The following is a 27,145-nucleotide window of genomic DNA, read 5'->3' as shown; positions in this document are numbered from 1 at the left end:
GTATTGTTATTACCGTGGCTGTCGCAATAATTCGAGGCATTGGGACACTGCTCTGTTGTTCAAGGGGCGCACATGTGTTCTTTTTATCTTTTCCGTGGTTAAATCAGTTCTACCGTACGAAATAATCCATCTTTTACATAGGTCAAATATGGTTTTATGTTTGGGGAATGCCGGAATGAAATGAATATAATATCGGGGCTACAGTTTTTCGTATTATTGTAACAGTTTTTGTAACAACATTTCTTATAGGAAACCATTTTTAGGCTTACAAATTATTAAAAATTGTAAATTAACCGTAGACAAAGCTGTATGCTGATCTCTAGTGCTAGTGTGTAATGTTAGCCTCTCTCTAACCGTATTTTCGGGTTTACTCTTTTTGAATTTCCCTCTCAAAGGATCACGTGACGTCTTACTCCTCGGCTGTGCGCCGAGTTAGATGCGCGTAAGAGCCAGGGTGCCCGGCCGTTATAAAGTACCTTCCCTCTTCTATCTCTGACTCTCCTTTGGATAATGTGCTCCCTGCTCCCTATACTAAAAAGTACACAAGTCGATACTAGCGCCGTCTGGATATCAGCGCTGGAAAACCTCGTGGGAAAAATAAAAAATACTGGAGGTGGGAAAAAAAAACACGCGCTACCGTCAGGGCTGGAAATAAGGTGGATTTTGTTAGTGGTCCTCCGGACCAGTGACCCCTCATGTTGGAATTATTAAACTGGTCCTTGGGACCAGTGACCCTTGCATTAATTAATTTTACCGGTCCCATTATAAAATTTCTAAATTGGTGAGAATAAGAAGCGCGTAAAAACACAAAAGTAAAGAAGCTAAAAGTTGTAATTGATTTTGAATTTTTCACTGTAGGAAAAAGTAGCGTATCAAAATCAAAAACAGTTAACTTTTATTTCTTATTACAATTTTGCGACTAGCTGCCACCTAAGACCATTAAACACCGTGTTTAATGGTCGTAGTTGCCACTAAATATCAATCAACATGTCTAATGATATTTGAAGTTCTTCATCCTTTTCTGAACTATCCTTATTGGGTTTTACATAATTTCGGTGGCTACATCAGTAAGCATGGCTAGAGTACGAGAGTTTCCTTAGGAATCAAAATCCTGTAATGTGACTGACTAGTACCATACACTACTGCCCAACCTCATCCTCCTTGTCCAAAACATGCCTTTTAAAAAGTATTAGTTTATACAGCCAGATTGTCTAGCCCATAATTAATTAGTTTTACTTCAAGAAACCAAGGAACGCTTTTGCTGTAACGTTTGAAGCTAGCGCACATATCAGAAGTATATAATACTTCTCTTCGAGAGAAGTGTGTCACAAAGCGGGGTTAGTGTAACGTCACTCTTCCCAACATCGGAACATTTAGAGCAAGGTTACTAAAACGAATCACATACGCGATAAATAGGTCCCTCATCATTACTCTATTAGCGTTGAAATATTTGGCAAGACGCGCTTGTGCATTTTTGTCACACGTCAAGACGAGGTTTGTGGGTTGATTGCTGGGGATTTGGTGCCAAACAATTATAGAATTCACCTTACGGCGCGATGCCCATTTGTAGTTTGATGAGCGGGAAAGCAAACTAAAAGGGTGAGTCTGGGAAGAATGACGTTACATAATTAAAGCATTAAGAGGATACAGAGTGTCATCCTTCTTCTATTATCCCCTTCTGGTATTATTGACCATTGTCATTACTGGAGGGAAGACTCGCATCTCTTGGGAATTGCGATTGCACCATTTTAGGTGGAATTTCTGATAGCGTTTTGACGTGTATTCCAACCAGATTATTCTCACAGGACACCCTATTTAAGAGGCGGCTAAACCTATAGAGTGCTGTCAGTTGTGACGTCAGATCCAAGGTTAAACGTCACGAGTCTGCCTTTAGCAATGGGCGGCCATGACAGTTACCGTTTTTTCTTTATAGGAAAACAGCATGGGCGACGTCACACGGGCGCTTCTGACAGCACTCTATAGTATCTTCTTTCTTCATACTATTTTAATTTTACTAATTTTCTAATTAAGAACAGGAATAATTAGGCCAAAACAAACAAAGATTTTGGAATATATTACACATTTCATTTCAGAACTTTTGATCAACGTAAAACTGGGTCCCCTGTAAAATGAATTAACTTTCATAGGAATTAGTTTAATTATTATGATTTCAGGTTTCGACCTATTGGACAAACATGTTTATAGGGTAGTTTTTCCAGCTGTAGGAATAGTGTTTTGGGCTGTTTAGAAAACATTATTAAATTATAATTAACTGAATTATTAGTTATATTCGAAAATAGAAACGATAAAATTGAAACGCACGCTCCCGCCATATTTTGAAGTTTGCCTAACTTCAGCAGCGCCATCTAGCGGTACGTGTTTGCAGCCAATAAGTCTATTCATTCATTTGGGACGTTTGCGGTGCAAACTTGCCGCAGCGTTTTTCTGCGCGATCTTTACTGGTAAATATTTTGATTTTATTTATATTTTAAGGGTTACTTTGCATTAAATACCAATGTTTTATCGCAACCGATCGGAAATTAAGCGTCGCAAGTGGAAAATTTATGCTTAACCGTGCCAAATACGTTTGTTAATTACGACCAAGGCTTAGTGGCCCACGTTGCCGTTGGCAGTGCAGCGTGCAAGTGTTACTACGACCAAGGCTTAGTATCCTATGTCTTTTGGGAAGTTGGCTTGAAGCTGTTGCCCATTTCAATGGTGGCTCCAGGTAAATATTTTATTTATATATTAAGGGTTAATTTGGATTAAATACCAAAGCTTTATCGCAACCGAATGGAAATTAATCGTTACCCCCATTCCGTTATCGATATTAAGTATCTAGACAATATCCAGGGTTGTCTTTCGGACACCAAATCCCAACTAGACTCCGACAACTACCAAGGGAAGTACAACTTTCTATTCTTGGTTGGTCTTCCCTAACAACGCGTCGCAAATATTTTGACCTTTTAAGCTTGTTCAAAATCTTAAACTCCCCTAATCAAACTTATTTTTCTGATGCCCCTTCTATCGCTCCCACAAGGAGTCATGGTAGAAAATTATTCCACCGATATGCCCGTAAAAACCAGCTTAAGCACTCCTTAATCTTATTAATTGCGCATTGCATTTATTCCTGGTTTTACTATTCAATCTTTTTAGTCGGTTTAAAAGTAATTCAAAGTGATTATTTAATTGATATTTCAAGATTGACTCTAAACCGTATTAATATAAGGCTTGTTGGGGGCGCATTGAGTTCCCCATCCAACCATACTAAAATCTGGGTGTACCTCGTATGAGCAGTTCCCGGTAGAGCAGTTCTCGAAATAGCAACCGCGATTCCAAAGAAACAGCGGTGTTTTTCAAAACTACTGTTTTAGAAATAGTGGTGTTTGTGTTGAAATTTGGGCATTTCTTAACAATACAGTTGTATTCGTTGGTTGCAAAAACTACCTTTTTCTGTGATCATTTAATCAGTAATGTGACCCACTAACCGATCATGTTTATGAATTTTTTTTAAAGTACACTTAAATATTGTACTATTCTTCAGGCTGTGTCAGTTTATAATTCTCATACCAGGATAGAAAAATAATTCGAGAAACGTTCTTTTATTTCAGAAGTAGATAATTGTAACCAGTGATTTTTGGGAAAAGACATATTATAATTCGAGAAAGGTTATTTTATTTCGGAAGTAGATAATTGTAAACAGTAATTTTTGGGAAAATGCATATTATAATTCGAGAAAGGTTATTTTATTTCTGAAGTATATATTGTAAACAGTAATTTTTGGGAAAAGGCATATTATAATTCGAGAAAGGTTATTTTATTTCGGAAGTAGATAATTGTAAACAGTAATTTTTTTGGAAAAGGCGTAACATTGTTACACTATTTCCAAAATATTACTAACGAAACAAAACCTAACCTGACCTGACCTAATACTATTTAGTTGAAATAATCAACTTTAACCTAACCAAATTATCCATATCTGACCTAGTTCTTTTTGAGTTCATATAACCCAGCTGGGCCAGTTTACACCATAATAAACAACTATCGTTTTTCGCATATCTGTTTTTCCGCTCTTTAGAGAAATGCCTTTACGGTACGCCGCGTTTACGAGAACCGCTGTATCGGTAATTGCCGTAACGGGTAAACTGCCATTTCGAGAACCGCTATTTAGGGAACTGCTGTTATGAAATCCGCTCATACGGGAACTGCTCATGTGAGGGCTTCCCCTAAAATCTTGGGGGTCGAGTAAATATAGGGGCCAATTAATTGAGGAAAGTGTTCGCTAACATACCCCCTCCATAGGAATAGCATTGCACCCAACTTTGAAGGCTCATAACTCTGGTTCTACTAGAGATTCCCTTTGAGTATGTTATAGTCCTATATGCCCCCTCCCCATCCAACCATACTTAGGACTTGGGATTAAGACAAACAGGGGCCGAGTAAGTAAGTGAAACGTTCACAAACATACCCCTTCCATAGGAATAGCATTACACCCAACTTTGGAGGCTCATAGCTCTGGTTATACTAGAGATGTGAAGATGCCCTTTGAGTATGTTTTAGTCAGGTCCGGATTAGGGAGGGGGGGTGAGGGGGTACTGGCCCACGGGCGCAATGCTTGTTGGGGGCACATTGACAGGGTTCGTACACGACCTGGAAATTCTGGAAAACCTGGAAAAGTCAGGGAAATTGAAAATGGGCCTAAAAGGTCAGGGAAAGTCAGGGAAATTGAAAATGGACCTAAAAAGTCAGGGAAATGTCAGGGAAAAATATATTGAAGGGAAATTTAAAGTCTGGATAACAGTATAAGGGTGACCAGAAAATGTGTTGTCTGAGATTTGACCTGAGCCCCAAATTCGCGGAACTCGCTTCGCTCGCTCCAGTTATTTACGATTGCTTTACTCATTGCAAATGGTCAGGGAAATTTGTGGAATTTAGTCAGGGAAAACCTGGAAAAGTCAGGGAATTTCATTTCAAAAATTTTGTACGAACCCTGATTGAGTCAAACTATTCCCCCCTTAGCAACATGCCAACATTTGCCGTTCCTTTTTTTTCGAATTAAGGGGGCGCGCGCATTATCTCGGCCCCCGGGTTCAAAATTGCTTAATCCGGCCCTGAAAACACTTGTGCCATTTAAGTTGATAATAATTTTAATCTGTATTTGATTGTTTGAATTTTATTTTTTATAGCTACCATCTGTTTCCAAAGGAGAAATTTATGTTGGATTCTAGAATCAATAACTATTTTTTTGGCAAAAGGCACCCAATATTAATCAGGTCAATAAACCCATTACAATCCCCTTCTTAATTGAGGTCTACACTTTTTTTATCCGTTGAAAGGGAATCTCATTACCAAAACTATTTAGACAGCCAATTATTAGGGTATTTAGTTTATTACCTAATATTCTATTTATTGTTAGAAGGGAAGCGCTTTGTGTCCTTTAATTTTTAGGGATTTTTCTTTTCGCCAGGACATAAATAAAATCTTACTTATGGAATAGGTGAACACTGGTCCTAGCCCTCCCTTTTAAGAATAATGAACGCGTAATCAGGATTTCAAGGGTGAGATTCCCTTTGCGGTATTAAGGTATCTAGTTTATGGTTTTAATTATAAATATTTTTAGGGGAAAAGCGTTTGGCAACTCCTTGAGGGAGTTTTGTAGGATTTAAATAAAATTACGATTTATGTTTAAGGTAGAAGGTTGCTTATACGCTTTGTCCTTTAAAAGTAAACACGATTTTAAGCGGGGTTTAAGGCGAGGCTTAGCTTTTTACGGTATTCTTTCCCTATTACTGTTACGAGTGTGCCTTTTATGCCAAAAAAATAGTCATTTGTCTTATGCCTGAACATTTTGCGTTACGTCTAGCGAAAATACTCGAGTGGACTTTCGTATTAAGGTAATTAATTTCAAGTTATTCGTGTGCCTTTTTCCAAATAATAATTCGAATTTTTCTTGCACAGGAAGAAGTGGACGTCTGCAAGTGGACTTTCATTGGAAATCCCATGCTAAGGACGAAGTTTCCTGGTTTTGGGTGCTCCACAGCGGGCTTTAGTTTAAATTTAATAAGTTCCGAGTTGAATAGGGACTTGTTAAATTTAAATTGGGCCCGCAAGCCTGATGTTAGGCTTGGTAACTTGGTTTCATTAAAAAGTTTCGTTATTAGACTAGGGCCAAAAAAAACAATCGATTTACTTATAATCATTTTTTTGACCTTTTTTTGCTTCTTTTTTTATTATTTTTAAAAAAAATTAATTTTTTTTATGTATTTTTTAATTTTTTAAAAAAAAAATTTTTAATGTGGTTTTTTCTCTATTTTATTTAAAAATAAGCTTTAAAGGGGTCCAAAAAACTCCCTAAGTCCAGACATTAAAAAATTGAAGCCAAGTCTAGTATCGAAAAAATTCAAAGTAAAGAAAGAACGAGGTTTAAGGCAAAATTTATTCAATAAGAAACAAAAAAAGCAAGTGTTTACAAAAATTTCGAACAAAAAAATTATTAAAGTTAAAGTTTGAACGCAAAAAAAATAAGTGGTTACATGTAAAATTTTCAAGTAAAAAAGATGTATTTTGTGTCTTCTAGCTTCGATGATTTTCTCCGTATCGAGTCAATGTTGAGAGACATGGCAAGTCCATAAGAAGACATCGTGTAATGGAATCCAACAAAGCTTGTCATCAGCAATGATACATAGCAAGTCCAGAACAGCGGAAGTCATTGTGCAACGTCAATCCAACAAAGCTTGTCATCAGCAATGATACATAGCAAGTCCAGAACAGCGGAAGTCATTTTGCAACGTCAATCCAACAAAGCTTGTCATCAGCAATGATACATAGCAAGTCCAGAACAGCGGAAGTCATTGTGCAACGTCAATCCAACAAAGGATGTCATCAGGAATGAAAAGTCATCGGGAAAGATAGTTCTCATAATGACCAGCGACGGAAAAATCCAAGAATATCAGCTGCCTGTATAAATGAAAACATATAACACATCTTAAACTATTGCCTACTTTTGGGCGGTCCTTATTTAAAAAACTAGCTACTAAATATAGAGGGAAAGATCAATTACCACTGACTAATTGCCACCCCAAATTAAAGAAAGGCTTGATTACCGTGATTCCCACCCTTAAATAAATAAATACTCTGGCTAAATAATTATTTCCCATAATCGGGAATACCATAATTTTGGGAAAACTAGCCATTTAATTTCAAATTAAATTATGTTACTTAATAACGAAAATAATTTAAAATATCCCCCAAATTAATTTTAGAAAAGCCGGCCATTAGTTGAATTAAATTGCGTGCCCCTTTCAATAGTTTAAAAATTTAAATTATTCCCCAAATTAATTTAATTAAAATCTGCCATTTATTTATTTAAAACTATTGCCACAGGTAGAACCCATAAATAAAAAATTGAGTCGAAATGGGACAAGGCTTAACTTAGGCTTAGGGCAACTGTCCACGTGTCTTAAAATTCTCTCTGCGGAACTTGATTTTCGAAAATCTATAGCTTTATCTCTAAATTAATTAACAATAGCCCCTAAACTAATTTTAGGAAAACCCGCTATTTATTTATTTTAAAACTATTCCCACAGAGAGACCCCGTATATAACTAGGGTTTAAATGGGACGAGGCTTAGGGCAACTTACCTCCTGTTCTAAAATTCTCTCGGCGGGACTTGATATCCGAAAATCTGTCGCTTTATACCTAAATTAATTACGTACCCCGTTTAATATCTAATAATAATAATACGCCCTAAACTAATTATTAAGGGATTCTCTCTTGCCCAACATCTCGTTGTAAAATTTTGTGGTACTTGATTTTCAATAAATGAATAAAATTCACTAACATTTAACCTAATTAATTTAAATGCTTGAAATAAAATAAATAATTTAAGGGGGGCTAGATGAGTTTGGATTATTGTAAAGTTAGGCTTACGGACTGTTAAAGCACCACGAGGCCAAGCAATGGCCGCCAAGAGCTTCGAATTCAGCTTGCATCCTCGGGAAAAACGATCAGAGAAATGGCGGAACGATCAAGAATCGACTAAGAAAGCCGGGATCACGATCGGCTGAGCGCGAAAGATTTTTCCAAGCGACCTTCTCGACTGCTTCCAGGCAACGAATGAACCAGCTGAGCGGGAAATGTTTTTCCAAGTGACCTCGACGGCTTCCAAACATCGAAATGAGCCGGCTGACTCGTAACGATCAACTAAGCAAATTTTCAACGTCGGGGGGCGCTAAAAGCTCCTATGCGCGGACTCGAGTGCGCCATATCCCAGGCACGAAATTCATATAGCTGAACACCGCTAGGCCTAAATGAATTAATCAAAAATGTCTTGATTAGAATCAAGACCTAAAAAGTATCGATAAGACTGAGGGTATCACTTGTCTGAAGGATCAGATATTAATTTTTCTTTTTAATTGAAACTTAAATGCATGCTTAAGAAAAAACAACGTTCCATTACCGTTTTTCGTTGAAATAAATTATTTTACTGGTAATCAATTTCAAAAATTTACTTATCTCGGCTTTTCGACCACAATTCCATTCCCCGAAAACATTTTATCATTACATTAATTACTTTTGGGAGAGTACGTGTATGGTTTTGCGTTTTAAAAGGTTCCTAAAGACGTTACATCCCCATTCGTGACCGGCACTCTTCGCAGTGGAACATTATAATTATTCTAAAACCAATGGCGCCAAATTCAATAGGGACAGTAACATCATAGTAGTTATAACGAACAGAAAGTCAAGAGAATGGCACCGGTAATGAGCAGCAAAAAGAGAGGAAAGTTTGCTTCAAGGTAGCAGAGGGACATGGTAGTGAAAATAGTAATCTAGAATTTTGTTCGTTCAAACCTTAATATATCATGTAAAATTCAAGTGAGGAGGCGGCACTACCTAGAAAGATCTATTTTGGCAGATAACAGCGAAAAAATTATGTTCTACACACACTGGGACTATGGGAGAGTTTCTGGGCCGCAGGTCGCACATGATGAAATTTCAACTTCAGTTTACATCAATTTTCCCTGGTAACTTTTAAAAGGTTGTTGTCATGGCTAAACAGACCGCTATTACAGCTTTTTATAGTTTTCAAGGTTTTTTTGACACGTTATCTCCCAAAAGTAATTAATGTAATGATAAAATGTTTTCGGGGAATGGAATTGTGGTCGAAAAGCCGAGATAAGTAAATTTTTGAAATTGATTACCAGTAAAATAATTTATTTCAACGAAAAACGGTAATGGAACGTTGTTTTTTCTTAAGCATGCATTTAAGTTTCAATTAAAAAGAAAAATTAATATCTGATCCTTCAGACAAGTGATACCCTCAGTCTTATCGATACTTTTTAGGTCTTGATTCTAATCAAGACATTTTTGATTAATATCTGTTCCTTCAGTCTTCATTTTAATTAAGAATGTTAAGAAACTGTATTACATTTTCAAAATCTGCACTAAGCAGAAACATATATAAAGGGGACCATAACTTTAGCTCAATCAGACATTTAGTTATAATGATACTTCAAAAAAAAAAGTAAATCAATAAAAGTTTGTATTCTTATTGTAATTAACATAATACAATTTTTACCAATCATTTATTGAAACGCGATGCGCCCCCCTAAAAATTCCAGAAATAGGACCAAATTGACAATTTTACAAAATTTTTAAAAATGCTGATTTATGTCCGTTTAACATTTAGCTCAAAATTGTCATAAGCCCAATATGAAATTCGGATATCCTTAAAACTTCATAAAGACGATCCGAGATTGTCAATTTCAAACTTTTTTGCAGCATAAACTAACGTCTGTTTAATATTAAGCTTAAAACCTTAAACAATATATAGTCAGGGCTACCCTAAAAGTTCAAGCGCCCACAAGTACCCACAAGTACCTAAAAGTACCCACAAGTACCTACAAGTACCCACAAGTACCTACAAGTACCCACAAGTACCTACAAGTACCCTCAAGTACCCACAAGTACCTACAAGTACCCACAAGTACCCACAAGTACCCACATGTACCTACAAGAACCCACAAGTACCCACATGCACCCACAAGTACCTACAAGCACCCACAAGCACCCACAAGTACCTACAAGTACCCACAAGTACATACAAGTACCCACAAGTACCTACAAGCACCCACAAGCACCTACAAGTATCCACAAGCACCTACAAGCACCTACAAGCACCCACAAGTACCCACAAGTACCTACAAGTACCCACAAGTACCTAAAAGTACCCACAAGTACCCACAAGTACCTACAAGTACCCAAAAGTACCTACAAGTATCCACAAGTACCCACAAGTACCCACAAGTACCCACAAGTACCTACAAGTACCCACAAGTACCTACAAGTACCTGCAAGTACCCACAAGTACCTACAAGTACCCACAAGTACCTAAAAGTACCCACAAGTACCCACAAGTACCCACAAGTACCTACAAGTACCCACAAGTACCCACAAGCACCCACAAGTACCCACAAGCACCCACAAGTACCCACAAGCACCCACAAGTACCTACAAGCACCCACAAGCACCCACAAGTACCTACAAGTACCCACAAGTACCAACAAGTACCCACAAGCACCCACAAGTACCCACAAGTACATACAAGTACCCACAAGTACCTACAAGCACCCACAAGTACCCACAAGTACCCACAAGTACCTACAAGTACCCACAAGTACCCACAAGTACCTACAAGTACCCACAAGTACCTACAAGTACCTACAAGTACCCACAAGTACCTACAAGTACCCACAAGTACCTACAAGTATCCACAAGTACCCACAAGTACCTACAAGTACCTTCAAGTACCCACAAGTACCTACAAGTGCCTACAAGAACTCACAAGTACCTACAAGTGCCTACAAGAACTCACAAGTACCCACAAGTACCCACAAGTACCTACAAGCACCCACAAGTACCTACAAGTACCCACAAGTATCACAAGTACCCACAAGTACCAACAAGTACCCACAAGCACCCACAAGTACATACAAGTACCCACAAGTACCTACAAGTACCCACACGTACCTACAAGCACCCACAAGTACCTGCAAGTACCCATAAGTACCCACAAGTACCTACAAGTACCCACAAGTACCTACAAGTATCCACAAGTACCCACAAGTATCCACAAGTACCCACAAGTACCCACAAGTACCTACAAGTACCTGCAAGTACCCACAAGTACCTACAAGTACCCACAAAAACCTACAAGTACCTACAAGTACCCACAAGTACCTACAAGTACCCACAAGTACCCACAAGCACCCACAAGTACCCACAAGCACCCACAAGTACCCACAAGCACCCACAAGCACCCACAAGTACCTACAAGTACCCACAAGTACCAACAAGTACCCACAAGCACCCACAAGTACATACAAGTACCCACAAGTACCTACAAGCACCCACAAGTACCCACAAGTACCCACAAGTACCTACAAGTACCCACAAGTACCTACAAGTACCCACAAGTACCTACAAGTACCTACAAGTACCCACAAGTACCTACAAGTATCCACAAGTACCTACAAGTATCCACAAGTACCCACAAGTACCTACAAGTACCTTCAAGTACCCACAAGTACCTACAAGTGCCTACAAGAACTCACAAGTACCCACAAGTACCCACAAGTACCTACAAGCACCCACAAGTACCACAAGTACCCACAAGTACCAACAAGTACCCACAAGTACCAACAAGTACCCACAAGCACCCACAAGTACATACAAGTACCCACAAGTACCTACAAGTACCCACACGTACCTACAAGCACCCACAAGTACCTACAAGTACCTTCAAGTACCCACAAGTACCTACAAGTGCCTACAAGAACTCACAAGTACCCACAAGTACCCACAAGTACCTACAAGCACCCACAAGTACCTACAAGTACCCACAAGTATCACAAGTACCCACAAGTACCAACAAGTACCCACAAGCACCCACAAGTACATACAAGTACCCACAAGTACCTACAAGTACCCACACGTACCTACAAGCACCCACAAGTACCTGCAAGTACCCATAAGTACCTACAAGAACCCACAAGTACCTACAAGAACCCACAAGTACCTACAAGCACCCACAAGTACCTACAAGCACCCACAAGTACCTACAAGCACCCACAAGTACCTACAAGTATCCACAAGCACCTACAACCACCCACAAGTACCTACAAGCACCCACAAGTACCCACAAGAACACACAAGTACCTACAAGCACCCACAAGAACCCACAAGTACCCACAAGAACCCACAAGTACCTACAAGCACCCACAAGAACCCACAAGTACCCACAAGAACCCACAAGTACCTACAAGCACCCTCAAGAACCCACAAGTACCTACAAGTACCCACATGTACCCACAAGAACCCACATGTACCCACAAGAACCCACATGTTCCACAAGTACCTACAAGCACCCACAAGTACCTACAAGCACCCACAAGTACCCACAAGTACCTACAAGCACCCACAAGTACCCACAAGAACCCACAAGTACCCACAAGAACCCGGGCAAAGCACCTACAAGAGCTCAAACGCCATGTTTTTCTTGATAATATCCCTCTGACGAAGTGCATCACAACAAAAACGCCGTAAGTCCAACATAAAAAATGAGGGCTAAAATGCGTGTCTCTAACAGTGGTAAAACGCCGTAATTCCAATACCCAAAACAACGTAAGTCAAAGTATGTGTTAATAATGATAAAAATCAATACTTAAACTTAATTTATCTTAATGAAACTAAGAAAAGGCACATCTATGGACTGTTATCTTTCATTTAAGATGGTTCCCAAACGTAACGAATGAATAGTTTTCTTTATACACGATCGCAATTAAGGTCATTTTTCAAAAAAATCCCATGTTATCTCTATGGAACAATATAGTATCTTTCACCAAATGTCTTAATAATTTTATGGATTCTAAAACCACCCTTAACAACTTTTTTCATTATAGAATTAAAGGAATAGCGACGTGATTTAAAAATTATCTCAAATCTAAAGAAAACCTTACTTTTTTGAGAGTATAAACTCTTCTGATTCCAAAAATATGCTTGATTAATATTTAAATATGAAGGAAAACACAGAAAAAACACTTTGAAAACTTGAAATTTTGGGGGGCAAAAGCAAATTTGCGAAGAAGATTTTTGGCGGGTTTTCTCCTTGCTACGTCACTCACGGCATCTCGCGGAAAAGCCAAACGCGCGCGCCCGAGACTCCCGAGTCTACTAATGCCGCGCGAATCTGAATAAAATAGGCTTAACACTTAGGCTGAGACACTAACAGGCGTCACGTGAGCGACATCTAGAGTGAAAGTTTCTCCTTACTACGTCATCAAGCGAAACAAAATTTTAACTAGGCCTTTTCCAAACACTAAACTTTGATTGCAATTTTACAAATTTCTACGAAACCAAATACAAAAGTAAACATATCATAATAAACTAGATTTTTCAAGGATTTTTTTAGCATTTTAAGTTTGTGGGTGACGAAAATTATGTCACTAACACTTTAACTATTAGTTGGATCTCTTTGAAATTTTAACCACAAAAGTAGGGCCCAAATTTTAGTTCACTGGCAAAATTTCAAAGCGGCAAACACAATACGAAAAAAGTTACAGCCAATCAAAGAACCCTCCTTTAGCATTAGAGGGAGTATCAAGTCTTATCTAAGAGAGCGACCGCTCTCCTAGAATGAACGCTAGGCCTAAATGAATGAACTCTAGGCCTAAATGAATGAACGCTAGGCCTAACTGAATGGACAATCATTACCTTTTACCATTAACATCTGTGGTGACGTCACAAGTCAATTACCTCGTTGACGTCATAGGTGACGTCACAGGATATGACGTCATAGGTGACGTCACCGGATATGACGTCATGACACGTCACCGGATATGACTTCATGTCGCGTCACCGGATATGACGTTACCCCCTGCTGGGACCCCCTGCTGTTTCCATACTATTACCGCCTGCTGGGACCCCCTGCTGTTACCCCCTATTGTTTCCATACTGTTACCCCCTGCTGTTTCCATACTGTTACCCCCTGCTGTGACCCCCTGCTGTTTCCATACTGTTACCCCCTGCTGTTAACCCCTGCTGGGACCCCCTGCTGTTTCCATACTATTACCCCCTGCTGGGACCCCCTGCTGTTTCCATACTATTACCCCCTGCTGGGACCCCCTGCTGTTTCCATACTATTACCCCCTGCTGTGACCCCCTGCTGTTTCCATACTGTTAACCCCTGCTGTGACCCCCTTCTGTTAACCCCTGCTGGGACCCCCTGCTGTGACCCCCTGTATGTATGGAAACAGCAGGGGGTAATAGTATGGAAACAGCAGGGGGTCACAGCAGGGGGTAATAGTATGGAAACAGCAGGGGGTCACAGCAGGGGGTAATAGTATGGAAACAGCAGGGGGTCACAGCAGGGGGTAATAGTATGGAAACAGCAGGGGGTCCCAGCAGGGGGTAATAGTATGGAAACAGCAGGGGGTCACAGCAGGGGTTAACAGCAGGGGGTAACAGTATGGAAACAGCAGGGGTCACAGCAGGGGGTAACAGTATGGAAACAGCAGGGGGTCACAGCAGGGGGTAACAGTATGGAAACAGCAGGGGGTCACAGCAGGGGGTAATAGTATGGAAACAGCAGGGGGTCACAGCAGGGGGTAATAGTATGGAAACAGCAGGGGGTCCCAGCAGGGGGTAATAGTATGGAAACAGCAGGGGGTCCCAGCAGGGGGTAATAGTATGGAAACAGCAGGGGGTCACAGCAGGGGGTAACAGTATGGAAACAGCAGGGGGTAACAGTATGGAAACAATAGGGGGTAACAGCAGGGGGTCCCAGCAGGCGGTAATAGTATGGAAACAGCAGGGGGTCCCAGCAGGGGGTAACGTCATATCCGGTGACGCGACATGAAGTCATATCCGGTGACGTGTCATGACGTCATATCCGGTGACGTCACCTATGACGTCATATCCTGTGACGTCACCTATGACGTCAACGAGGTAATTGACTTGTGACGTCACCACAGATGTTAATGGTAAAAGGTAATGATTGTCCATTCAGTTAGGCCTAGCGTTCATTCATTTAGGCCTAGAGTTCATTCATTTAGGCCTAGCGTTCATTCATTTAGGCCTAGCGGTGTTCAGCTATATGAATTTCGTGCCTGGGATATGGCGCACTCGAGTCCGCGCATAGGAGCTTTTAGCGCCCCCCGACGTTGAAAATTTGCTTAGTTGATCGTTACGAGTCAGCCGGCTCATTTCGATGTTTGGAAGCCGTCGAGGTCACTTGGAAAAACATTTCCCGCTCAGCTGGTTCATTCGTTGCCTGGAAGCAGTCGAGAAGGTCGCTTGGAAAAATCTTTCGCGCTCAGCCGATCGTGATCCCGGCTTTCTTAGTCGATTCTTGATCGTTCCGCCATTTCTCTGATCGTTTTTCCCGAGGATGCAAGCTGAATTCGAAGCTCTTGGCGGCCATTGCTTGGCCTCGTGGTGCTTTAACAGTCCGTAAGCCTAACTTTACAATAATCCAAACTCATCTAGCCCCCCTTAAATTATTTATTTTATTTCAAGCATTTAAATTAATTAGGTTAAATGTTAGTGAATTTTATTCATTTATTGAAAATCAAGTACCACAAAATTTTACAACGAGATGTTGGGCAAGAGAGAATCCCTTAATAATTAGTTTAGGGCGTATTATTATTATTAGATATTAAACGGGGTACGTAATTAATTTAGGTATAAAGCGACAGATTTTCGGAGATCAAGTCCCGCCGAGAGAATTTTAGAACAGGAGGTAAGTTGCCCTAAGCCTCGTCCCATTTAAACCCTAGTTATATACGGGGTCTCTCTGTGGGAATAGTTTTAAAATAAATAAATAGCGGGTTTTCCTAAAATTAGTTTAGGGGCTATTGTTAATTAATTTAGAGATAAAGCTATAGATTTTCGAAAATCAAGTTCCGCAGAGAGAATTTTAAGACACGTGGACAGTTGCCCTAAGCCTAAGTTAAGCCTTGTCCCATTTCGACTCAATTTTTTATTTATGGGTTCTACCTGTGGCAATAGTTTTAAATAAATAAATGGCAGATTTTAATTAAATTAATTTGGGGAATAATTTAAATTTTTAAACTATTGAAAGGGGCACGCAATTTAATTCAACTAATGGCCGGCTTTTCTAAAATTAATTTGGGGGATATTTTAAATTATTTTCGTTATTAAGTAACATAATTTAATTTGAAATTAAATGGCTAGTTTTCCCAAAATTATGGTATTCCCGATTATGGGAAATAATTATTTAGCCAGAGTATTTATTTATTTAAGGGTGGGAATCACGGTAATCAAGCCTTTCTTTAATTTGGGGTGGCAATTAGTCAGTGGTAATTGATCTTTCCCTCTATATTTAGTAGCTAGTTTTTTAAATAAGGACCGCCCAAAAGTAGGCAATAGTTTAAGATGTGTTATATGTTTTCATTTATACAGGCAGCTGATATTCTTGGATTTTTCCGTCGCTGGTCATTATGAGAACTATCTTTCCCGATGACTTTTCATTCCTGATGACATCCTTTGTTGGATTGACGTTGCACAATGACTTCCGCTGTTCTGGACTTGCTATGTATCATTGCTGATGACAAGCTTTGTTGGATTGACGTTGCAAAATGACTTCCGCTGTTCTGGACTTGCTATGTATCATTGCTGATGACAAGCTTTGTTGGATTGACGTTGCACAATGACTTCCGCTGTTCTGGACTTGCTATGTATCATTGCTGATGACAAGCTTTGTTGGATTGACGTTGCACAATGACTTCCGCTGTTCTGGACTTGCTATGTATCATTGCTGATGACAAGCTTTGTTGGATTCCATTACACGATGTCTTCTTATGGACTTGCCATGTCTCTCAACATTGACTCGATACGGAGAAAATCATCGAAGCTAGAAGACACAAAATACATCTTTTTTACTTGAAAATTTTACATGTAACCACTTATTTTTTTTGCGTTCAAACTTTAACTTACAAAACCCTTTAATAATTTTTTTGTTCGAAATTTTTGTAAACACTTGCTTTTTTTGTTTCTTATTGAATAAATTTTGCCTTAAACCTCGTTCTTTCTTTACTTTGAATTTTTTCGATACTAGACTTGGCTTCAATTTTTTAATGTCTGGACTTAGGGAGTTTTTTTGGACCCCTTTAAAGCTTATTTTTAAATAAAATAGAGAAAAAACCACATTAAAAAAAAATTAAAAATTTATCAAAAAATACATAAAAAAATTAATTTTTTTTAAAAATAATAAAAAAAAGGTCAAAAAAATGATTATAAGTAAATCGATTGTTTTTTTTGGCCCTAGTCTAATAACGAAACTTTTTAATGAAACCAAGTTACCAAGCCTAACATCAGGCTTGCGGGCCCAATTTAAATTTAACAAGTCCCTATTCAACTCGGAACTTATTAAATTTAAACTAAAGCCCGCTGTGGAGCACCCAAAACCAGGAAACTTCGTCCTTAGCATGGGATTTCCAATGAAAGTCCACTTGCAGACGTCCACTTCTTCCTGTGCAAGAAAAATTCGAATTATTATTTGGAAAAAGGCACACGAATAACTTGAAATTAATTACCTTAATACGAAAGTCCACTCGAGTATTTTCGCTAGACGTAACGCAAAATGTTCAGGCATAAGACAAATGACTATTTTTTTGGCATAAAAGGCACACTCGTAACAGTAATAGGGAAAGAATACCGTAAAAAGCTAAGCCTCGCCTTAAACCCCGCTTAAAATCGTGTTTACTTTTAAAGGACAAAGCGTATAAGCAACCTTCTACCTTAAACATAAATCGTAAATTTATTTAAATCCTACAAAACTCCCTCAAGGAGTTGCCAAACGCTTTTCCCCTAAAAATATTTAAAATTAAAACCATAAACTAGATACCTTAATACCGCAAAGGGAATCTCACCCTTGAAATCCTGATTACGCGTTCATTATTCTTAAAAGGGAGGGCTAGGACCAGTGTTCACCTATTCCATAAGTAAGATTTTATTTATGTCCTGGCGAAAAGAAAAATCCCTAAAAATTAAAGGACACAAAGCGCTTCCCTTCTAACAATAAATAGAATATTAGGTAATAAACTAAATACCCTAATAATTGGCTGTCTAAATAGTTTTGGTAATGAGATTCCCTTTCAACGGATAAAAAAAGTGTAGACCTCAATTAAGAAGGGGATTGTAATGGGTTTATTGACCTGATTAATATTGGGTGCCTTTTGCCAAAAAAATAGTTATTGATTCTAGAATCCAACATAAATTTCTCCTTTGGAAACAGATGGTAGCTATAAAAAATAAAATTCAAACAATCAAATACAGATTAAAATTATTATCAACTTAAATGGCACAAGTGTTTTCAGGGCCGGATTAAGCAATTTTGAACCCGGGGGCCGAGATAATGCGCGCGCCCCCTTAATTCGAAAAAAAAGGAACGGCAAATGTTGGCATGTTGCTAAGGGGGAATAGTTTGACTCAATCAGGGTTCGTACAAAATTTTTGAAATGAAATTCCCTGACTTTTCCAGGTTTTCCCTGACTAAATTCCACAAATTTCCCTGACCATTTACAATGAGTAAAGCAATCGTAAATAACTGGAGCGAGCGAAGCGAGTTCCGCGAATTTGGGGCTCAGGTCAAATCTCAGACAACACATTTTCTGGTCACCCTTATACTGTTATCCAGACTTTAAATTTCCCTTCAATATATTTTTCCCTGACATTTCCCTGACTTTTTAGGTCCATTTTCAATTTCCCTGACTTTTCCCTGACCTTTTAGGCCCATTTTCAATTTCCCTGACTTTTCCAGGTTTTCCAGAATTTCCAGGTCGTGTACGAACCCTGTCAATGTGCCCCCAACAAGCATTGCGCCCGTGGGCCAGTAACTCCTCACCCCCCCTCCCTAATCCGGACCTGAATAAAACATACTCAAAGGGCATCTTCACATCTCTAGTATAACCAGAGCTATGATTCTCCAAAGTTGGGTGTAATGCTATTCCTATGGAAGGGGTATGTTTGTGAACGTTTCACTTACTTACTCGGCCCCTGTTTGTCTTAATCCCAAGTCCTAAGTATGGTTGGATGGGGAGGGGGCATATAGGACTATAACATACTCAAAGGGAATCTCTAGTAGAACCAGAGTTATGAGCCTTCAAAGCTGGGTGCAATGCTATTCCTATGGAGGGGGTATGTTAGCGAACACTTTCCTCAATTAATTGGCCCCTATTTACTCGACCCCCAAGATTTTAGGGGAAGCCCTCACATGAGCAGTTCCCGTATGAGCGGATTTCATAACAGCAGTTCCCTAAATAGCGGTTCTCGAAATGGCAGTTTACCCGTTACGGCAATTACCGATACAGCGGTTCTCGTAAACGCGGCGTACCGTAAAGGCATTTCTCTAAAGAGCGGAAAAACAGATATGCGAAAAACGATAGTTGTTTATTATGGTGTAAACTGGCCCAGCTGGGTTATATGAACTCAAAAAGAACTTGGTCAGATATGGATAATTTGGTTAGGTTAAAGTTGATTATTTCAACTAAATAGTATTAGGTCAGGTCAGGTTAGGTTTTGTTTCGTTAGTAATATTTTGGAAATAGTGTAACAATGTTACGCCTTTTCCAAAAAAATTACTGTTTACAATTATCTACTTCCGAAATAAAATAACCTTTCTCGAATTATAATATGCCTTTTCCCAAAAATTACTGTTTACAATATATACTTCAGAAATAAAATAACCTTTCTCGAATTATAATATGCATTTTCCCAAAAATTACTGTTTACAATTATCTACTTCCGAAATAAAATAACCTTTCTCGAATTATAATATGTCTTTTCCCAAAAATCACTGGTTACAATTATCTACTTCTGAAATAAAAGAACGTTTCTCGAATTATTTTTCTATCCTGGTATGAGAATTATAAACTGACACAGCCTGAAGAATAGTACAATATTTAAGTGTACTTTAAAAAAAATTCATAAACATGATCGGTTAGTGGGTCACATTACTGATTAAATGATCACAGAAAAAGGTAGTTTTTGCAACCAACGAATACAACTGTATTGTTAAGAAATGCCCAAATTTCAACACAAACACCACTATTTCTAAAACAGTAGTTTTGAAAAACACCGCTGTTTCTTTGGAATCGCGGTTGCTATTTCGAGAACTGCTCTACCGGGAACTGCTCATACGAGGTACACCCAGATTTTAGTATGGTTGGATGGGGAACTCAATGCGCCCCCAACAAGCCTTATATTAATACGGTTTAGAGTCAATCTTGAAATATCAATTAAATAATCACTTTGAATTACTTTTAAACCGACTAAAAAGATTGAATAGTAAAACCAGGAATAAATGCAATGCGCAATTAATAAGATTAAGGAGTGCTTAAGCTGGTTTTTACGGGCATATCGGTGGAATAATTTTCTACCATGACTCCTTGTGGGAGCGATAGAAGGGGCATCAGAAAAATAAGTTTGATTAGGGGAGTTTAAGATTTTGAACAAGCTTAAAAGGTCAAAATATTTGCGACGCGTTGTTAGGGAAGACCAACCAAGAATAGAAAGTTGTACTTCCCTTGGTAGTTGTCGGAGTCTAGTTGGGATTTGGTGTCCGAAAGACAACCCTGGATATTGTCTAGATACTTAATATCGATAACGGAATGGGGGTAACGATTAATTTCCATTCGGTTGCGATAAAGCTTTGGTATTTAATCCAAATTAACCCTTAATATATAAATAAAATATTTACCTGGAGCCACCATTGAAATGGGCAACAGCTTCAAGCCAACTTCCCAAAAGACATAGGATACTAAGCCTTGGTCGTAGTAACACTTGCACGCTGCACTGCCAACGGCAACGTGGGCCACTAAGCCTTGGTCGTAATTAACAAACGTATTTGGCACGGTTAAGCATAAATTTTCCACTTGCGACGCTTAATTTCCGATCGGTTGCGATAAAACATTGGTATTTAATGCAAAGTAACCCTTAAAATATAAATAAAATCAAAATATTTACCAGTAAAGATCGCGCAGAAAAACGCTGCGGCAAGTTTGCACCGCAAACGTCCCAAATGAATGAATAGACTTATTGGCTGCAAACACGTACCGCTAGATGGCGCTGCTGAAGTTAGGCAAACTTCAAAATATGGCGGGAGCGTGCGTTTCAATTTTATCGTTTCTATTTTCGAATATAACTAATAATTCAGTTAATTATAATTTAATAATGTTTTCTAAACAGCCCAAAACACTATTCCTACAGCTGGAAAAACTACCCTATAAACATGTTTGTCCAATAGGTCGAAACCTGAAATCATAATAATTAAACTAATTCCTATGAAAGTTAATTCATTTTACAGGGGACCCAGTTTTACGTTGATCAAAAGTTCTGAAATGAAATGTGTAATATATTCCAAAATCTTTGTTTGTTTTGGCCTAATTATTCCTGTTCTTAATTAGAAAATTAGTAAAATTAAAATAGTATGAAGAAAGAAGATACTATAGAGTGCTGTCAGAAGCGCCCGTGTGACGTCGCCCATGCTGTTTTCCTATAAAGAAAAAACGGTAACTGTCATGGCCGCCCATTGCTAAAGGCAGACTCGTGACGTTTAACCTTGGATCTGACGTCACAACTGACAGCACTCTATAGGTTTAGCCGCCTCTTAAATAGGGTGTCCTGTGAGAATAATCTGGTTGGAATACACGTCAAAACGCTATCAGAAATTCCACCTAAAATGGTGCAATCGCAATTCCCAAGAGATGCGAGTCTTCCCTCCAGTAATGACAATGGTCAATAATACCAGAAGGGGATAATAGAAGAAGGATGACACTCTGTATCCTCTTAATGCTTTAATTATGTAACGTCATTCTTCCCAGACTCACCCTTTTAGTTTGCTTTCCCGCTCATCAAACTACAAATGGGCATCGCGCCGTAAGGTGAATTCTATTAATTGTTTGGCACCAAATCCCCAGCAATCATCCCACAAACCTCGTCTTGACGTGGGACAAAAATGCACAAGCGCGTCTTGCCAAATATTTTAACGCTAATAGAGTAATGATGAGGGACCTATTTATCGCGTATGTGATTCGTTTTAGTAACCTTGCTCTAAATGTTCCGATGTTGGGAAGAGTGACGTTACACTAACCCCGCTTTGTGCTACACTTCTCTCGAAGAGAAGTATTATATACTTCTGATATGTGCGCTTGCTTCAAACGTTACAGCAAAAGCGTTCCTTGGTTTCTTGAAGTAAAACTAATTAATTATGGGCTAGACAATCTGGCTGTATAAACTAATACCTTTTAAAAGGCATGTTTTGGACAAGGAGGATGAGGTTGGGCAGTAGTGTATGGTACTAGTCAGTCACATTACAGGATTTTGATTCCTAAGGAAACTCTCGTACTCTAGCCATGCTTACTGATGTAGCCACCGAAATTATGTAAAACCCAATAAGGATAGTTCAGAAAAGGATGAAGAACTTCAAATATCATTAGACATGTTGATTGATATTTAGTGGCAACTACGACCATTAAACACGGTGTTTAATGGTCTTAGGTGGCAGCTAGTCGCAAAATTGTAATAAGAAATAAAAGTTAACTGTTTTTGATTTTGATACGCTATTTTTTCCTACAGTGAAAAATTCAAAATCAATTACAACTTTTAGACTACACAATTCAATGGGGGGTAGGGGGTTATAGACTATTCACTTCACAGGGTGGTATAGACTACTCACCACACATGAGGGCGGGGGAGTAAGAATTTTCACTTCACCCGTGAGGGGTGTATATAGTATCCAAGATATTTTCACCCTACCAGCACTTAACTCCATTCTTGGTCACGTGGTAGACTGGTAGGGAGGAGGAAACAGCCTCAACACTGGACACAACTGAAAAGGTTAGTGGTTTTTGAAAACTCTCCTAAAATTTTGCAATTAAGTTCATAACATAATAAAATTAAGTAACAGAAGTTTATAAAAATGATAAACTATTTTATAAATTTATAACAACGCGTACAAATACAAAAATATAATAAAACACTGTGGCAAATTATTTTTCTTATTCTCTTATTCTTCTTAATAGTTTACGAGCTTTCGCACAGCTTCTAAGCATCTCCATTTATCAGGAATGTACACTTGTTCAAAAATATGTGGAAACGGAGTATCATATCCAGTTACTCTATGAATTGGAGCCTCAAGATTCAGAAAACAAGATTCCTAGCAAATACAAATGCAATGTTTTAAGGTTAACTTAAAACCTATTACTTTGAACTTCCCTAAGGAACGCATACATTTAAAACTAAAGAGAAGTTAAAATCTATCATTAACAGTGGTGTGCGAGTCCCGTTTTTTCGGTTTCGAGCCGAGTCCGAGTATCGAAACTAATTTCTTATCGAGTATCGAGCCGAGTATCAAAAATACTTTCGAGTATCGAGTATTTAGATAGCTCAAATTTTGGTTCTTTCGAGTAATTATCGAGTCTCAAATATTGACTTGTCGAGTAGTAATTTTGTAAATTTCTTGAAAATAACGAAGATGTTCAATTATCTAATATCTAACTAGTTCAAAAAGATTGCTAGTGATCAATTAAACATTGAACAGATTTTTAAAATAAATGCTCATGAGCTCATCGTCTGCTATAGTTATAACTTATAAGCCTCGGATTCGAGTATTTGTCGAGTATTTAAGATGTTAAAAAAACTACTCGAATCTTTCTCGAGTATCTCAAAGTGTTGTTATCGAGTATCGAGTCGAGTACTCGGCTCGATACTCGAACCGAGTACTCGAACTTAACGAGTACTCGCACACCCCTGATCATTAACGTACAAACTACATAGGCTAATGAAATTTCCAAATGGTCTTCTTTGCTTAGCTCATCAACCAAAATTAACTAAATTTGTCTCGTTTTAAACTATTTTAGTACTTCCATAAGCTGAACATGATCTATAGAGCTATCTCAGAAGGCTTAGTGTGACGTCACCCATGCTATTTGCCCATAGAACCAAAGCGGTACCAAACATGGCCGCCCACTGCCAAAGCTAAACCCGTGACGTTTTACCTAGGCACTGACGCCACAACTGAGATAGCTCTATTAGTATTTTCATAAGCCGATCATGATCTATTAGTATTTTCATAAGCTGATGATCTATTAGTATTTTCATAAGCTGATGATCTATAGAGCTATCTCAGAAGCCTTAGTGTGACGTCACACATGCTATTTGCCCATAGAACCAACACGCTACCAAACATGGCCACCAACTGTCAAAGCTAACTAAGCACGTGACGTTTTACCTATAGGCAATGACGCCATAACTGAGATAGCTCTATTAGTATTTTCATAAGCTAATGATCTACCACTAAGTAACTATCGATGGGTGTTTGGCAGGTTTCCTCCCCCACCCGGTTTCTTTTACCTAAGAGTGTAAGAGAGATCGGCTGACAAAAAAACAAGAAAAACCTTTATTTCTCAAGTAGCGCTCTTATAAATTAATACCAAGTTGACGTGAAACGGAGTACAGGATGCAACGGACAGACTAGATCGAATTCAGACATAGATACTTAATGGTAGATCATTAGCTTATGGATTGCTTTAACAATTTCCCATTTGCTATACTCAGGTAAATGATAAAACGCAAATTGAAATAGCCTAATTTACTTGTATTGACGCTGCGATTTCAGCACCAAAACCTCCGGTCAATGGGGCTTCATGGGCAATGAGCAAGCGTCCAGTTTTCTTGACAGATTCCACTATCGTCTCCTTATCCCATGGAACGATAGTAGCCAAATCAATTAACTCGCAGGAAACATTCAGCTTGTCCTGAGCCAGTTGACAAACTTCCTTCAAAACGTGAACTTGGGTTCCCCAACCAACTAAAGTAACATCATCTCCTTCCACCATAACTTCCGCTTTCGAAAGCGGCAAAGTATAATCTCTAAGAGGTACTTGTTCAACAGCCATTCGATATAGTATCTTAGGTTCGAGAAAAATGCAAGGGTTTTGGTCTCTGATACAACCGAGTAAAAGACCTTTAGCTTGAGCTGGTCCCCTGGGAATTACGACTTTAACACCGGGACAATGAGCGAAAAAAGATTCCGGGCTTTGAGAGTGATACAAAGCTCCGTGTCCGACTGCCCCTGAAGGTGCTCTGATTGTTAATGAGCCACAGTTGAACTCATTTCCAGCTCGATAACGAAGTTTTGCCGCTTCATTTACTATCTATAAACAAAAGAGATGGATACACGCAGTCTACTCGATCCACTTCTGTACTGATACTAATCTAAAGAAAAAATTTATTGTAGTTTTACCTGATCAAATGCAGGGAAAATATAATCAGCAAACTGTATTTCCGCAATGGCTGTAGCACCGGCTACCGCTAAACCAATACCAAAACCAGCGATTCCTTGTTCACATAATGGTGTGTTGAAGACCCTGTCTTTCCCATATTTATCTTGAAGACCAACGGAACAACGAAAAACTCCTCCAAATGCAACGTCTTCACCAAACAAAACTATGATAAAGAGAATTAAGCTATAGACTATTCCATTAATTACTTGTATAGAAACCAACACACAGGAGGATGGCTGACATCTTAGGTTATTTAAATCAAATGCCAGATGGAGCCCTTGCTCACTACACTCATTAGGTTAGCCAACTCGTACTGCCTCTAGCGGTGCTTCTTGACGCGAGGGAAAAATTAAAATGGTTGCCTCCCTCCTTGTGTGTTTGCTCATAGCCCACTTGATCACGCTGGCTGCACGCGCTCTAGAAGCCCGTCCAAACGATTTTTTTTACATGTTAACTCGCGTATGCGGCGCCTCACATAGGTTCGGTCTAAACTTTCAAACCCGTCTGGTTTTAACATGGGCGTCTATGGGAGGGGACCAGTTTTTTCAACATTTTTGACAATATTAGTGCATCTACTGGTTAAAATCTCTTGAATTTTTAATGAGACGTGTATTGAAAGGTTTGATATTATCCTGTAAAATTTAAAGTCTTCAGCTATAATAGTTTTTTCATAAAAAATAAAAATCATCACATAGTAGAGAAATTGATTTATTTATCTACTATGTGATGATTTTTATTTTTTATAAAAAAAACTATTATAGCTGAAGACTTTAAATTTTACAGGATAATATCAAACCTTTCAATACACGTCTCATTAAAAATTCAAGAGATTTGAACCAGTAGATGCACTAATATTGTCAAAAACGTTGAAAAAACTGGTCCCCTCCCATAGACGCCCATGTTAAAACCAGACGGGTTTGAATTTTAGACCGAACCTATGTTATTCTCATTCTTAGGGTCGATTGAAGGGGCTTCTAGAGCGCATGCAACCAGCGTGCGTGATCAAGTGGGCTATGGTTTGCTTCTCTTAGGTAATTAATAGAATGGTCCATAATCTTTGTTATGGAAGCCATGTCTTTAAATTAATTCACCAGCTGTTGGGTCAGCTCCCAAAGCCAGATCTAACGCATTGGTTATAGACTGGAACATATTCATGCGTGCAGTCTCCCCTTTATATTACAAATTGGAAAAATTTATTTATAATTCATGCCAATTTTCAAATAACTTTATGTTAAACTTTCGCAAACTCACCTTCTGAAGCAGGTACAGTATCAGGAACATATGTAAAATGAGAACTAAACCTCTTAATGCTTTGTAATCTGAAAGGCACTTTAAAAATTGACTTAAACGACTGCATTTTAATTAGTTTAAAACATAAAACTTAAATGATATTCAAAATTAAATATTGACCGCGATGCAGGACACGGATGCAACATAAGTTGCGACAGTACAGTCGTCGTCTGCTACTGTGCACAGGGATGCCAGATTGAAAACCTTCAACCCGCCAAAATCAAATTGGAAACAAGCCCAAAAAACCGCCAATCGGTGTTTCGAAAAGAAGCCCAAAAACTGCCTAAGATCTAAACTATCCAGCCCAAAAACAAGCCATAAATTTATCGTGAAAATTTGAAATTAGTTTTTTTTAGAAATTTTAATGCAAATTCTATACTGACACCATTTTTAAAACGCAAAACAAAATGAAATCATTTTATTTAATCATGAACTATAAGCCGCTCAAAAGGTTTGACGCACCATTTTTCAGTTTTTTGGGCATTCTAATGATC

General features: G+C 38.6%; 2 protein-coding genes and 4 long non-coding RNA genes across 12 annotated transcripts; 3 read left to right on the top strand and 3 right to left on the bottom strand.

Annotated features, from left to right (window-relative positions):
• Nucleotides 1–510: 510 nt before the first annotated feature.
• On the top strand, nucleotides 511–6,266 carry LOC149610493 (uncharacterized). Its single transcript, XM_089859541.1, has 5 exons — nucleotides 511–613; nucleotides 2,301–2,462; nucleotides 2,546–2,728; nucleotides 5,187–5,894; nucleotides 5,959–6,266. Exons 1-4 carry the CDS (start codon nucleotides 511–513, stop codon nucleotides 5,267–5,269), a joined length of 531 nt encoding a protein of 176 aa, XP_089715667.1. The 3' UTR covers nucleotides 5,270–5,894; nucleotides 5,959–6,266.
• A 278-nt stretch (nucleotides 6,267–6,544) lies between these two features.
• On the bottom strand, nucleotides 6,545–8,295 carry LOC149610492 (uncharacterized). The gene is made up of 3 exons (XR_016376811.1): nucleotides 7,930–8,295; nucleotides 7,641–7,698; nucleotides 6,545–6,957 (listed from the first exon to the last, which is right to left on the bottom strand). It is a non-coding gene; the product is annotated as an uncharacterized LOC149610492 (long non-coding RNA).
• An 80-nt stretch (nucleotides 8,296–8,375) lies between these two features.
• LOC149610491 (uncharacterized) lies at nucleotides 8,376–9,570 on the top strand. Of its 2 annotated transcripts, none has more exons than XR_016376614.1 (2): nucleotides 8,376–9,023; nucleotides 9,090–9,570. It is a non-coding gene; the product is annotated as an uncharacterized LOC149610491 (long non-coding RNA). The 2 variants fall into 2 exon arrangements; XR_016376615.1 differs by having other exon boundaries at nucleotides 9,082–9,570.
• A 5,016-nt stretch (nucleotides 9,571–14,586) lies between these two features.
• Nucleotides 14,587–16,612, top strand: LOC149610490 (uncharacterized). The gene is made up of 3 exons (XR_016376475.1): nucleotides 14,587–15,507; nucleotides 15,739–15,796; nucleotides 16,480–16,612. It is a non-coding gene; the product is annotated as an uncharacterized LOC149610490 (long non-coding RNA).
• On the bottom strand, nucleotides 15,586–22,658 carry LOC149610489 (uncharacterized). Of its 6 annotated transcripts, XR_016376474.1 has the most exons (6): nucleotides 22,320–22,658; nucleotides 22,169–22,263; nucleotides 21,043–22,089; nucleotides 20,777–20,959; nucleotides 17,613–18,320; nucleotides 15,586–17,548 (listed from the first exon to the last, which is right to left on the bottom strand). It is a non-coding gene; the product is annotated as an uncharacterized LOC149610489 (long non-coding RNA). The 6 variants fall into 6 exon arrangements; XR_016376473.1 differs by having other exon boundaries at nucleotides 21,043–22,263; XR_016376470.1 differs by having other exon boundaries at nucleotides 15,586–16,930; nucleotides 17,014–17,548; nucleotides 21,043–22,657.
• A 329-nt stretch (nucleotides 22,659–22,987) lies between these two features.
• Nucleotides 22,988–26,846, bottom strand: BckdhB (Branched chain keto acid dehydrogenase E1 subunit beta). Its single transcript, XM_089859286.1, has 5 exons — nucleotides 26,613–26,846; nucleotides 26,453–26,530; nucleotides 25,322–25,524; nucleotides 24,672–25,232; nucleotides 22,988–23,233 (listed from the first exon to the last, which is right to left on the bottom strand). Exons 1-5 carry the CDS (start codon nucleotides 26,716–26,718, stop codon nucleotides 23,093–23,095), a joined length of 1,089 nt encoding a protein of 362 aa, XP_089715412.1. The 5' UTR covers nucleotides 26,719–26,846; the 3' UTR covers nucleotides 22,988–23,092.
• Nucleotides 26,847–27,145: the final 299 nt, after the last annotated feature.

Source organism: Phalangium opilio, unplaced genomic scaffold (genome assembly GCF_054372755.1).
Source record: "Phalangium opilio isolate 3A_F unplaced genomic scaffold, DU_Popi_V2 ptg000329l_1, whole genome shotgun sequence".
NCBI lineage: Eukaryota > Metazoa > Arthropoda > Arachnida > Opiliones > Phalangiidae > Phalangium > Phalangium opilio.
The sequence above is the reverse complement of the archived record's forward strand: the minus strand, read 5'-3'. Positions and strand labels throughout refer to the sequence as shown.

Bases quoted from the DNA above. Each gene is read 5' to 3' on its own strand.
- LOC149610493 (XM_089859541.1), top strand. From the start codon at position 511: ATGTGCTCCCTGCTCCCTATACTAAAAAGTACACAAGTCGATACTAGC. The intron at 614-2,300 runs GTGGGAAAAAAA...ATTCGAAAATAG, and splicing joins AAAAATAAAAAATACTGGAG to AAACGATAAAATTGAAACGC. The intron at 2,463-2,545 runs GTAAATATTTTG...TCGGAAATTAAG, and splicing joins TTTCTGCGCGATCTTTACTG to CGTCGCAAGTGGAAAATTTA.
- BckdhB (XM_089859286.1), bottom strand. From the start codon at position 26,718: ATGCAGTCGTTTAAGTCAATTTTTAAAGTGCCTTTCAGATTACAAAGC. The intron at 26,531-26,612 runs GTGAGTTTGCGA...TGTAATATAAAG, and splicing joins TACTGTACCTGCTTCAGAAG to GGGAGACTGCACGCATGAAT. The intron at 25,525-26,452 runs GTGAATTAATTT...TCTTTATCATAG, and splicing joins GGGAGCTGACCCAACAGCTG to TTTTGTTTGGTGAAGACGTT.